Source organism: Natator depressus, chromosome 12, assembly GCF_965152275.1.
Source record: "Natator depressus isolate rNatDep1 chromosome 12, rNatDep2.hap1, whole genome shotgun sequence".
Lineage (NCBI taxonomy): Eukaryota > Metazoa > Chordata > Testudines > Cheloniidae > Natator > Natator depressus.
The window spans coordinates 43,163,244-43,176,960 of NC_134245.1; the positions used below are offsets into that span (position 1 = coordinate 43,163,244).

The following is a 13,717-nucleotide window of genomic DNA, read 5'->3' on the forward strand; positions in this document are numbered from 1 at the left end:
AGTCAGCTTTGGACTTAATTATCTTTTGACCTTACTGCATGCGCTCCTGTTGTCCCCGTAGAGCCAGTTCATCCTTTGGCAAAAGGTCCTGGGGTCTCTTCTGTTTCAGGCCTCACACGCAGAATGTTAAACAAGTTCTGAGTGCAGAATCTTTATTGCGGTGGCTTACAAAGGAAATGGATATTGGGTTTGTACACTGGCTCTCTGATGTATGAAGGTAACCTGAAAGGATGGTGCCTTTTTAACCTTAGGAATGCCAACCCTGGTCTTTCCTGCTGGAGCATTTTCTAGCGTCTCAGATGTACATTGAAAACTTACTTGATCCTTAATCTTGAGCAAAGACAGGCTTTCACTGGAGTGTTCATAGTGCTTGGAGTTTAATGTGTGTTTATAAAGAATGAAATTAAGCAGTTTTAAACATTTTGACTAAAAATCCCTTCCTCTCAACTGCTCTGACTTTGTCTCCTGTGATGTCAAGAGAGTTGGTAGATTTTTAGAGACACATTATTAAGGCCACAATAGGAAACTATCAATAGGAAGTATGGCAAGAAACCACATTGGCTTAATCAAGAGATTTTCAATGATCTGAAGCTCAAAAAAGAGTCCTACAAAAAGTGGAAGCTAGGTCAAATTACATAGGATGAGTATAAAATGGCACAAGTATGTAGGGACAAAATTAGAAAGGCCAAGGCACAAAATAAGATTAAACTAGCTAGACACATAAAGGGTAACAAGAAAACATTCTACAAATACATTAGAAGCAAGAGGAAGACCAAGGACAGGGTAAGCCCGTTACTCAAGGGGATGGGAGGGGGAAGCAATAGCAGAAAATGTGGAAATGGCAGAAGTACTAAATGACTTTTTTTTTGTTTTTTCATCCAAAAGTTTAGCAGTGATTGGACGTCTAACATAGTGAATGCCAGTGAAAATGAGAGGATCTGAGGCTAAAATAGGGAAGAAACAAGTTAAAAATGACTTAGACAAGTAAGATGTCTTCAAGTCACCAGGGTTTGATGAAATACATCCTAGAATACTCAAGGAGCTGACTGAGGAGATATCTGAGCTCTTAGCAATTATCTTTGAAAAGTCAATCATAGAATCATAGAATATCAGGGTTGGAAGGGACCTCAGGAGGTCATCTAGTCCAACCCCCTGCTCAAAGCAGGACCAATCCCCAATTAAATCATCCCAGCCAGGGCTTTGTCAAGCCTGACCTTAAAAACTTCTAAGGAAGGAGATTCTACCACCTCCCTAGGTAACGCATTCCAGTGTTTCACCACCCTCCTAGTGAAAAAGTTTTTCCTAATATCCAACCTAAACCTCCCCCACTGCAACTTGAGACCATTACTCCTTGTCCTGTCATCTTCTACCACTGAGAATAGTCTAGAACCATCCTCTTTGGAACCACCTCTCAGGTAGTTGAAAGCAGCTATCAAATCCCCCCTCATTCTTCTCTTCTGCAGACTAAACAATCCCAGTTCCCTCAGCCTCTCCTCATAAGTCATGTGTTCCAGACCCCTAATCATTTTTGTTGCCCTTCGCTGGACTCTCTCCAATTTATCCACATCCTTCTTGTAGTGTGGGGCCCAAAACTGGACACAGTACTCCAGATGAGGCCTCACCAATGTCGAATAGAGGGGGACGATCACGTCCCTCGATCTGCTCGCTATGCCCCTACTTATACATCCCAAAATGCCATTGGCCTTCTTGGCAACAAGGGCACACTGCTGACTCATATCCAGCTTCTCGTCCACTGTCACCCCTAGGTCCTTTTCCGCAGAACTGCTGCCTAGCCATTCGGTCCCTAGTCTGTAGCTGTGCATTGGGTTCTTCCGTCCTAAGTGCAGGACCCTGCATTTATCCTTATTGAACCTCATCAGGTTTCTTTTGGCCCAATCCTCCAATTTGTCCAGGTCCCTCTGTATCCTATCTCTGCCCTCCAACGTATCTACCACTCCTCCCAGTTTAGTATCATCCGCAAATTTGCTAAGAGTGCAATCCACACCATCCTCCAGATCATTTATGAAGATATTGAACAAAACCGGCCCCAGGACCGACCCCTGGGGCACTCCACTTGACACCAGCTGCCAACTAGACATGGAGCCATTGATCACTACCCGTTGAGCCCGACAATCTAGCCAACTTTCTACCCACCTTATAGTACATTCATCCAGCCCATACTTCTTTAACTTGCTGACAAGAATACTGTGGGAGACCGTGTCAAAAGCTTTGCTAAAGTCAAGAAACAATACATCCACTGCTTTCCCTTCATCCACAGAATCAGTAATCTCATCATAGAAGTCATGGAAGGTGGGAGAGATTCCAGAGCAGTGGAAAAGGGCAAATATAGTGCCCATCTATAAAAAGGGGGAAAGACAACCCGGGGACTTACAGACCAGTTATCTTAACTTCAGTATCTGGAAAGATGATGGAGCAAATAATTAAGCAATCAATTTGCAGACACCTAGAAGATAATAAGGTGATGAGTAACAATCAGTGTGGATTTGTCAAGAACAAATCGGGTCAAACCAACCTAGTAGCTTTCTTTGACAGGGTAACAAGCCTCGTGGATGGGGGAAGTGATAAATGTGGTATATTTTTACTTTAGTAAGGCTTTTGATATGGTCTCACATGACCTTTTCATAAACTAACTAGGGAAATACAACCTAGACATGCTACTATAAGGTGGGTGAGAGTACACTTATAAAGTTTGTGGACTATACTAAGCTGGGAGGGGTTGCAAGTGCTTTGGAAGATAGCACTAAAATTCAAAATGATCTGGAGAAATGGTCTGAAGTAAATAAGATGAAATTCAATAAGGACAAATGCAAAGTACTTCACTTAGGAAGGAACAATCAGTTGCACACATACAAAATGGGAAATGACTGCTTAGGAAGGAGTACTATGGAAAGGGATCTGGGAGTATAGCAAATCACAAGCTAAAACTGAGTCAACAGTGTAACGCTGTTGCAAAAAAAGCAAACATCATTCTGGGATGTATTAGCAGGAGTGTTATATGCAAGACATGAGAAGTAATTGTTCTGCTGTAGTCCACGCTGATTAGGCCTCAGTTGGATTATTATCCCCTATTCTGGGCACCACATTTAGGAAAGATGTGGACAAATCAGAGAAAGTCCAGAGAATAGCAGCAAAAATGAGTAAAGGAAGAGAAGACTGAGGGGGTACATAACAATTTTCCAGAATATAAAAAATTTGTTACAAGGAGGAGTGATAAACGTTCTTCTCCTTAACTTCTGAGGACAAGACAAGAAGCAATGGGCTTAAATTGCAGCAAGGATGGTTTACGTTCGACATTAGGAAAAACTTCCTGTCAGGATGGTTAAGCACTGAAATAAATTGCCTAGGGCGGTTGTGGAATCTCTGTCACTGGAGATTTTTAAGAGCAGCTGAGATAAACAAAATGGTCTATAATGCCTAGTCCTGCCTTGAGTGCAGGGGACTAAATGACCTCTTGAGGTCCCTTCCAGTCCTACAATTCTGTGATTTTGAAGTTTCCTTCTAAGCGCTTGAGTTTGGGGTTTTGTTAGTTGTATCTATGTAGATGCTGAGTGCCACAATGTATCTGTTCCAGATACCATCTAGGAACAGAAATGCATGTGGGAGGGGATGTATTTTCTTAAAATTTCAGTTTGTGGAGGCCACTTCTAGATGCTAAGGCTTTGTCTACATTTAAAATGCTACAGTGGCACAGCTTCACTTGCTACAGTGCTTCAGCGTAGACACTGGCGGGAGGGATTCTGGTGCTGTAGGTAATCCACCTCCCCGAGAGGCAACAGAATTTTTCTGTCGATCTAGTGCTGTCTACACCATGGGTTAAGTCAGCATAGCTACATCTTATAGGGGTGTGGATTTTTCACACCCCTGAGAGACATAGTTATGCTGATGTAACTGTTCAGTGAAGACCAACCCTGTGTGGCAAAATAGTGTTTGGCTGTTCCATACTTTTGACCAAAACTCTCTAAAACTGACCCTGCATCATTTCCATTACTGGCACCTTATGCTCAGTTATCGTCTGTAAATACAGCTTTGCAGGAGTCGGTCCAGAACAGAGACTAATTGGTTTGGGTGTGTTGAGGAAAGGGTATCAGCATTAATGGCACGTTATCCAGGAGCCATTTCCAGTGGTTTGTTTCCTTGTAAGCACTCAAAACCTGGTAACTGCTCTGTAGTTTGGCATGGGCCACCTTTGCTGCAGGTTAAAGCTGACCACTGGGGGCCTGTGGAATGGACTTTCTGAGATGGTGGAAGGCTTGGATGAAATTGCCTGTTTTTCTTTGGTTTCTTTTGGTGCACAGTTAATGAGTAAGGCTATTTGATTCCCATAGAGTCCCACTTTTTTTTAGCAAAATGGCAAGCTTGTCAGAGCAACATTAAATGTCAGGAACATGTAATTTACCGGCCAGTATTGGCCAAACAGTACCCTGTACTGGTGACGCCCAGCCTCTTTAGGCGGAGGCTGGATATATTATTTCAAAGAGGTCAAAGGCCACACTCTGTATTTTAGGCCGGATTCTTTGTCCTGTTGTGCTCCCTTGCGCTGCTCAGCTCTCACAAGGCAATGGAGGCCACACATGTTCCTTGCTGCGGAATCCCCGGAGGGTGGAGAACCAGACCATCAGCTCCTTGTGGGTCTCCCATGGGGTGCTTTGGGGACAGAGGAATTGATTGGAGCATGCTGGGCTCTGGCTGTTTATTAGATGGCATATGGTGCCTTCAGCCATAGCCAGCTGGTGTAACTTAAAACAATTTCTGCTCTGCTTTAATGTACCCCAGGGCTGGACACAGAATCAGGGAGTGGTAACTGGTTCTTGGCTATGCTGGGGGTGGGAAGAGGTGTCCTGTCTTGGGGCTCTCCCCAAAGCTCAGGGACAGACAGTTAAGCTCCTGTTCTATTCTCCCAGGGGCTCCCACAGCCTAGCAGACGTGTCTCTTCCTTCCAATACAGTGGGCAGCCTGCCAGGGAGCTGCTGAGCATCTTCAGCAGGGAAGGGCCAGCTCTCAGCTGCTCCAAGGGCTGTAGGGTAGGTGGTGGGTCTGACTCAGATACTTCACAGGATGTGCTCACAGGCACATTCAGTTCATGATCAAATATAAACCTTAACAGAGTTGCCCTTTGGAGCCACAGTTTAGAGCATGGAGAGAGAAATTTGGAGCCACTTCTCTGCAGTGCTTGCAGAGGTTCAGTACAGGCCTGGAAAAAGAAACACAATTCCCCTTTCCCATGTAGCTGCTAAGAGCTGAGCTTTAGTAGCACTGTATTCCCTACTGCTTCGGGGGAGGGGGATGTCCCCTTTCTCATGGTTCTTGAAGCTGTTTCCTCTTCAGCCCTGTCAAGTGAGGTCATGCATTTGAATAAGGCCGGGGTCCTGTGGAATAAATAGTATGTGCTCATGTAATTAAAGACGGTATCATAAGGCAAGGGAGTAAGTAGAATTACAGTTGCCGAGGCAGCCTTAATTCTGGCACGTCCTGATTTTTGAGAGCTTGGCTGTGCAAACCTCAATGTCCTTTTAATATAACTCATTGGCAATAGTCTATAATAGATCTATACGGCATGTCCCCTTGGACAGGGTACCTCAGGGCATTGCTGGTGGGCTCCAGACCTTTCACCTGTGGGTCACCAAGCTGAACCCTGCCCAGCTTGGTAGGGATAAAGAATTATTTCCATCTCACAGACGTCTGGCCCCATAGAAGATGCGTTTGGTTTCAGTTCTGGCCCCCACCTCACAAATCACTAGGCCTTGCATTAATTGGTGACAAGCTAGGAACTGCATGGGCAATGGAGATTGAACTGCTGCCCCCTCACCTGTAGTGGGTTGGCGGGCTGGCAGGGCAGTGTCTGTTTACCTATCAGGCAGCAGCAGGGCCAGGCTTCCAAACAGCTTCATTCCTCAGGGCTGTCCAGCTGATGCCTTTTTCCAGTTTTAAAGTCAAAGTTTAGGGTTGTATGGAAATTGGATACTTAAATTTACATAGTGTCACATGGAGTACAGTCAGGGACCTGAGACAGAGCCTGCCCTGCAGACTGTGCAATAAGCAGCAGAGGAAAGCGGAGGAAATGCAAGAACTTAGACAGGGGACCTGTCCCACAGAGCCTGCGAGCCCAAGAGCTGGCCAGCAGCCGCCAGACCTGCCTTCTGCACTCTTCATTAGCTGGGGCTGGTCGGCTGTCTTGAAGTGTACAGGGTGGAGGAGAAGGATGGGGACAGAGCAGACTGAGTCCTGTGGGGGTGCACAGATTGGAAAAAAGCTGTGCTCTAAGGCTTCGACAGGTTTCCATGAGAGGGACTGGAAGATTAGAAAGCTCTAGCCTGTTTTAGATCAGCATTGGCTTTAACTGAGTATCATCCCACCAGATTAATTGCCTGTGAGACACATCCTAGCAGCCCATGTGACCCAAGTGTGCCCACAGGATGGGACAGTGCTAGTGCTGTATCCCTACCTCCTCCAGAGGTGATTGATCAGGTTCCACAGAGTGAGAGAGGTTGTGGGAGGGATTGTGAGTTTGGGGTTTACTGAAGACCCTGATCTTGTTTTTTCCTCTCTTATAGCAACAACTACGTATGCGGATCAAGTTGACCTATAATCACAAGGGCTCAGCAATGCAGGATCTAGCAGAAGTCAACAACTTCCCCCCTCAGTCCTGGCAGTGAGGCTCTGGCACCATTCTTACTCACCCCACCCAATCAGAGGAACTCTGGGAAGAAGGTTGATCCCTGGCAATCCCCCAAACTGCACCATGGACCTGGGGAACAATGAGACCTGCTGATGAGGAGGAATCTTCCTGAAGTGATTGCTGATTTTTGAAGCATATCTGTTAAGACTAATTTCCTCCCCTCCGCTGATGAGGCTTGCTGCTTGTGGAGGCTGCTCTGCACTCCCCCATGCATTCACAGCCAGAAGCAACATTGCCCTTCCCCCTAAGAAACATACAGCTTGCTTGGAAGAGAGGACTGGAATTGCTTGCAAGGAAATACTTTTTTCTCTTCTCCCCCCTCCTGCCCCCGTGCAGCAAGTGAGCAGCTGTCTCTTCTTTCTGCTGCCTTCTTTCTATGGGGTGGGTGAGGTGGTTTTGAGTCATTACTTGCTGGGTTACCATCTTCAGGCACTTTCTTCTGGGGTTTGGGGGAAGAGGTTATCCAGAGACCATTAGGGAGTCTTGCCTTTTTCTTTCTGTGTCTCCAATGTGTGAAGAGGCTGTAGGCTCCTATTGGCCTATTCTGTGCATTGCTGTATACACACAGACACCTTAGCTGTATGATACGGACAGCAGGTCAGGGACAGAGCGCAGGAAAAGTGATGCTGATGAGATCTGATCCAGTTGATTTGGTGCTATATTTGAACATGAAGCCCTGACACTTCAATTTCCTTCACTTTCCTTCATTGGTTGCAGCCATGCAGACTCACAATGGCTTTTCTGTAGCTATCTCCCCAGAAAGCATCACAATGGATTAGAGACCTAGAGCTCCAACCCACCCTATGCCCAAAATGTCAAAACTCTGAAATTGCCCAGTCCCTTGACTGTTGGCTGTGGTAGGTGGGTAGAAAGGCAATCTTCCACTCTATAGATCACTTTTTGATAAAAGGCCCCATTGCCTGCTGGGAGGCTCAGCATAGACTACACTGTAAAGTCACTTTTCCCTGTTACTCCAGACCATTCCCCCCTTTCATTTCCTAAGCCGGTCATAGACCCCTGGATTCCATCCAAGTTCATTCTTTTGACTGGGATGTTTATATTGTATCTGTAACACTGGCACTGAAATAAAGACCATGCAGTTTAAAGAGACCTTTCCCACTTTGTACTTAATGGTGGTGTAATGAAACCCTGTTGCTCCTTGCTCCCCTTTCAGTGAAGTTCATGTCAATCTGATATGGCACCCACATTTATTCTCAAATTGAAAGTAACTAAGCAAGTTGTTCTTTGCGTGGAGGCCAGTTTCTTGAGCATATGGGTCCAAAGACCTGAGGTCTAGTGCTCTTCAGAGCTATGTCAGTTATTTCCAGAGAAGAACTATGTATTGCTGCACTGTGCATTTTTTAGTATGCAGTGTCAGCCAAGTAGTGGCTTCATAAACCTCTGTGGAAAGGTGAAGAATGGGAGCCAAGGTCCATAGTGCAAGACAGGACAGCTGTGTATGGTGTTGAGCACCCTGTAGGACTGGGGAAAGGGAGGGGGCACACCTTGGATTTTCACCTTGAGCATATTGGCATTTTGAATAGACTCTTGTCTCCAACCCTGATGCTTTCTCAAAGGAAACTGGTGTCAAATCTGCTTTACTTCTCCCTTAGAGCCTTCTAGATGATGACCCGTCAGTGGTCCTGAGACCTGAACCCTTCAGGTGGTCACAAAGGACTGACACCAGGTGCTGGTCTTACATTTCCATCTGTCAGTGTAACTGATTTGGATGCAGGATCTGATGTTTGCCAACTGTTGATGGGTGGTCAGAGCAGGCTATGTAGCCTTGGGCTCTGTGAGACTGCATACAAGTGTGGGACACTGGGCATTTAGAGAAAGTAGAGAGAGCTGCTCTGCCTTTGCCTTTGAAAAGTGGTCATTAAAGATTTATGTTCAGACTGCTTTTTTAAATGGTGTTAAATGATACTGTCAAATTGGCACAAGGCTTTGTAGTATGATTGATGGGTAGGTCCCTACAGCAGCACTAGTTTATCTCTTAGTCATGGAGGCCATCTCTTTGCCTTCCAACATTTGGAGGGGATCAGCTAAGACCTTTTTGATTAGAATAGAAGCTCTGTAGCATTCTGCTGGCATTGGCATCTGCTTGAGACTATAGGAAGAATAAGCTGTACCCACACAGTGTCTCTCTTGAGAACAGAACTGATCCTGGGTTGTAGCATTTACAAGAAGAGCAATGTCTTGGCCAAATCATTGAGGATGAGGTGTCTGCTTCAGACAGAAGTGTGATGTTACAGGCAGCCCAGTGATATTTAATAGCTGTATAAGGGTCCATTCTTGGAAGTGTTGAGCGTTACTTCCCATTCACTTCAGCCACGAGTGAGGGTGGTGATGGGCATCTCTCTGGTTCAGAAACACTTTCAGATATCAAGCTAAGTCTGTGCCTTAGTTCCCACGAACTCTCTCCCATTCTCCTCAGTGAAGGCTGCACCTGCTACAAAAAAGTCGCTCGTTACTGTGAAGACTGCTGCACTTCAGTAGTTCCTTTTTCGTAGGAAGAGCAGTGATGCTGGGGCATTAGTGAGGTCAGAGCTGATGCTGCAGAAGCAATGGTCACTCTGGCCTGTTGACTGCTGTACAACTGGAAGCTGAATACCTCATTGCTTCAGGTGCCGTTACTTCCTCTCCTCTGGAGCAGCATGTGTTTTGCCAGTAGCTTTCCAAATGGAAAGCTTGTTGGGATAAATTCCTCCTGTGTGCTTGGCTCCTCTTCAGCCTCATTCCATGGAAGAGATGTTTGTATATGTATGGAGCTCTCTGCACTTGACACAAAGTTTTGGTGCAATTGTCCTGAGTCTCCTGACTAAGTTCAGGAGAATGCATGTGGCAGGGTGAGTGGTGTGGATTGTACACCTGTAGGACGTTCAGTTTGAGGCCATCCTTTGGCTGTGAGATAATCATCATGAAGAGGCTAAGCATTTCCGTTGTCCTTGGAGGTCTCTGCCTTCCTCTTGCTAGGGATAATGGTGCTTACACCATACCAGAGAGAGAGCGTCATACCCGCTGTGCACACCTAGTGATCAATCCCTTTGTTTGCTACTTGACCCTGGGCAAGTCTCTTAAACTGCATCCTGTTTCCTTGTTTGTAACTTGGGTGTAATAATACTTGCCCACCTCTGTAAAGTGCTTTGAGCACTGTTTACGTTCACACCAATGGAATGGGACAGTTGTACATGTCTGGTTGACTGCCACATCTGATGACATGCTTCCCATTTTAATGCAGGGGGACAGTGCTGAGGGCAGGATACAGACTTAAAGTTAACCTTTCTAACACTCTGCATAGAGAGTTTGGGGCTGGGAGAAGGCGGTGAATATCTTTTTATTTTTTCCCCCCCATCTAGTGAATGTATTAATATCTTTGAGCCATGAGACAGCAGAAGGAATAGGAGCTGAATTAGGCTGAAGGCAGAGGAGATGGGGAGGAGGCAAGTAAAAGTCCTGAGATTTTGATTTTGTGCAGCTTCTTGGGGGAACGGCACATGGAACTGATGTAAACAACTCTTTCAAGCAATAGCAGTGAGTAGCTGCTGCCTACACAGGTCCTTGGATATTTAACCCAGAAGATGCTGAAGCATCTGGGACAGGCATTTCATTCCTTTTCCTAGGCCTGGTTCTGGAGCAGCAAGGATGGCTTTTTTTAGACCTCCTGGTGTGCTTTCCATGTGTTCATTTTCTGCTTGGGGGCTGTAAGGGGAGGAGCCATTGGATGCTTCCCTCTGTGAACTCACTTTATTCCTGTAGTCCTTTTTCTTTCCTGAAGTTGTAAGTTACATTTTACATGGAATCCCATCTCCTTGACTCTATTTAAAAAAAAAAAAAAAAGCCCTTTCTGAGAGGGGAGCCTGATGACGTTCTAACTATTGCAGATTTTTGAGATGTGAAAAAAATTTAATTAAATGCTAAGTCTTAGAGGTGAGTGAGGAGCATAACAGATGTAAACATTTACATGGGATGCATTAGAATTCTGCTGTGTGTATTGTCTTTCAGTTGAAACAAATTATGAAGTGACTAATAAAGTCAATACTCAGTGATTTAAAACTGTGTCTTGTTACTTTTTTCAAGTGTAGTGGGAGAGGACTGGGTTTTTAACCACATGACTACCTGGCTAATCACTAGTGGGCATGAGAAGGCCAGGCACCTGGAAGAGCCTGAGCAGTGACCACTGGAAATACCACAGAGCTTGCAGATTCTGCCAGTGCGCTTGCCTAACAGAATGAGGACAGGTGCGTATTAAACCTATAAATGTTATATAAATTTCTCACTAAGAGAAGGCTGCCCAGCCACAAATCCATAAACAAGCTTAGGAACTGTACCCCTTCAGTGCTATAGCAATACTGCTGCGGCTACTGAACGCTGCAGAGGTGAAACAGGAATCTTGGCCATATGGTATGGCTTGTCTTAGTCTCTCCATAATAGCAGTACGTAAGGAATTACTCCTGCAATCCATTCTTGGAGTCTGTTATAGTTCAGTCTGGACTTTGTGATATTTGGTCCTCTTTTTTTTATTATTGATATCTCTAGGTATGAAGAAGTATCCAGTCCAATTATCATTGGAGGGAAGCAATGCGAATGCCAGCTGTGCGCTCTCTGCTGACTTTATCCCTGTGATGTATGACACTAGTCTTGTTTTCATCTATGAAGTAACCCAGTGATTGTTTTGCTCTGCAGAAGTCCAGACCCACTGTACCATGATTGTGTGTCCCTACAATAATCTGATTACAGAAATCCCCTCCAATACAACAACGGTGTTGAACTATAATCCAGTAGCTTTCCTTCACATTGTCCCATTTTGGGTGGAAATTGGTTTCTGGAACTTGATGATGCTGGTTGCCCTAACTTCCCCATAGGAGAACCCAGTGGAGAAATAGCTTATGGTGGGAAAAAAAACTTTTCAGCCTCTGTATTTAGGTTGCATGTGTCAATGAGGGAATGGGGCAAACAGCCTTATCTGCACATTGGTCTGTAGGTGTCCTCCTTTTTGTGACCAGCTTGGCATTCGCAGGAAAATTCAGGCCAATAGCTCAACATTGTGCTTCCTGTTGGCAGTGGGACAGCACCTTGCAATTTGTTTCCAATCCAAAGTAGCACAGTCAGGAGAGCTGCCCAGATTAAAGCTTTGCTTAGATCCTCTACTGGGGATCCTCTAGTGGGGGGACAGAACACAGTAAAATCACCCATTAGTGATGGTTCTAGAAAGAGACAAAGACGTGTTTGGAGAGCCAATTTCTTTTTGCCCACCCCTCTGAATCAGGGCAATAGTAACTTCATTGTTCCTCTCTGATGGAGTCTAGCCCTGTCAACGCCACACACTTCCTCAGCAAACTTAATGTATAACCTGAAAATGAAGTGCACAGTGCAAGCCTGGTCTGTACAGCAGGGCAAGAAGGGCATGCACGTCTCAGCAATGGCAGCACATAGGAGAGGGATTAAGCATTTGGCACTGTAAGAGTTCTTGAAGTGATGAATAATTGCAAAAAGCACAATTGAAAGATAACTCTGAGACAAGCCTATTTGGGAGCAATGATGTAGCAAGAGAGAACTAGGGTCAGTAATCTCCTGGCATGTGCCTAAAGTTGTCAGAGTAGGCTACAGATCTATTGCTATTTCAGTTGGCTGGCAGCCCGAGCCCTGCCCCTGTCAGTGGGGGAGCCGGCTGCCCAAACCCCAGCGCTCCGCGCAGGGCTGACAGCCTGAGCCCCAGGGAGAGTGGGGCTGGGCAGTTGCGGCTGGCAGCCCAAGCCCCAGTGGTCCCTGCAGCCCAAGCTCCGTGGAGCTCAGTTGACCAGGGCGGACTAGCAACAGGAGCCCCACGGAGTGCGGAGGAAATTTAAACTTAAATCCCTAGAAATATTCGTCTTTAAGAGGGGGTTCATGAGATTTCACAATTTAGTGAAAGGGGTTCACGGGTTGCTAAAGTTTGGGAACCACTGTTCTAGATAAACATCCAATCTTAATTTAAAAATTGCCAGTGATGGGGAATCCACCATGACCCTTGGTAAATTGTTCCCATGGTTAATTACCCTCACTGTTAAAAATGTATGCCTGATGGCCACTCTGAAATTGTCTAGCTTCAACTTCCAGGCATTATACCTTTCTCTGCTAGACTAAAGAGACCATTATTAAATATTTGTTTTCCAGATAGATACTTGTAGTCAGGAATTAATTCACACCTTAACCGTCTCTTGGTTAAGCTCCTTGAGTCTATCACTATAAAGCAGGTTTTCTAATCCTTTAATAATCTCATGGCTCTACTCTGAACCCTCTCCAACTGATCCACATCCTTTTTGAATTTGGGGACATCAGAACTAAACACAGCATTCCACCAGCAGTTGCACTAGTGCCAAGTGTAGAGGTAGTATCTGTCTACTGCTCCTTGAGATTGCCCTGTTTATGCATTCCAGGATCGCATTAACCTTTTGGCCACAGCATCACACCTCCCCAGCCCTGGACCACCCGGTGGCGCACAGCCCCTCCAGAGCGGTGGGTGGCACGCGGCCCCCACCCAGTGCCCCGGAGCACTGAGTGGGTGGCAGGCACGCGGCCCCCAGAGTATTGAGCGGGCAGCCCCCCAGCCCCAGAGTGGTGAGTGATGCATGGACCCCCCAACCCTGGAGTGCTGGGTGGCACGGACCCCCCAGCTACCCCAAATCCCAGCTGCCCCAGCAGGCTTCCCTTCCCGGAGGAGGAGCAGCCTGCCTGGGGCCAACTAGCAGCAGTGGGGGCCCTCTGGACAGAGCGTGGGCGGGACCCCATGGAGCTGTTTGAGTAGGCACAGCCTTCCGCTGCCTATTAGACATGCCACCCATGCCCCCAAATTGTTTTCAGTCACTATTTTCCAGGATAGAGTCCCTCATCCTGTAAGTATGTCCTGCATTCTTTGTTCCAAGATGTATATTTTTACGTAACCATATTAAAACTCATATTGGTTACTTGCACCCAGCTTACAGGGTGAAGCAAATCACCCTCTTCTTCATTATTTACCACTCCTCTAATTTTTGTGTC

At 46.0% G+C, this 13,717-nt stretch overlaps 1 protein-coding gene across 2 annotated transcripts in view; it reads left to right on the forward strand.

Annotated features, from left to right (window-relative positions):
• Positions 1-7,285, forward strand: part of AP1G1 (adaptor related protein complex 1 subunit gamma 1) — a 100,465-nt gene extending 93,180 nt beyond the window's left edge. For both annotated transcript variants that reach the window (XM_074969027.1, XM_074969026.1), the window contains exon 23: positions 6,573-7,285. In XM_074969027.1, the coding sequence (XP_074825128.1) occupies positions 6,573-6,674 (102 nt within the window). In that variant the 3' untranslated portion in view covers positions 6,675-7,285. The remainder of the gene's footprint in view (positions 1-6,572) is intronic.
• The last annotated feature ends 6,432 nt before the right edge of the window (positions 7,286-13,717 follow it).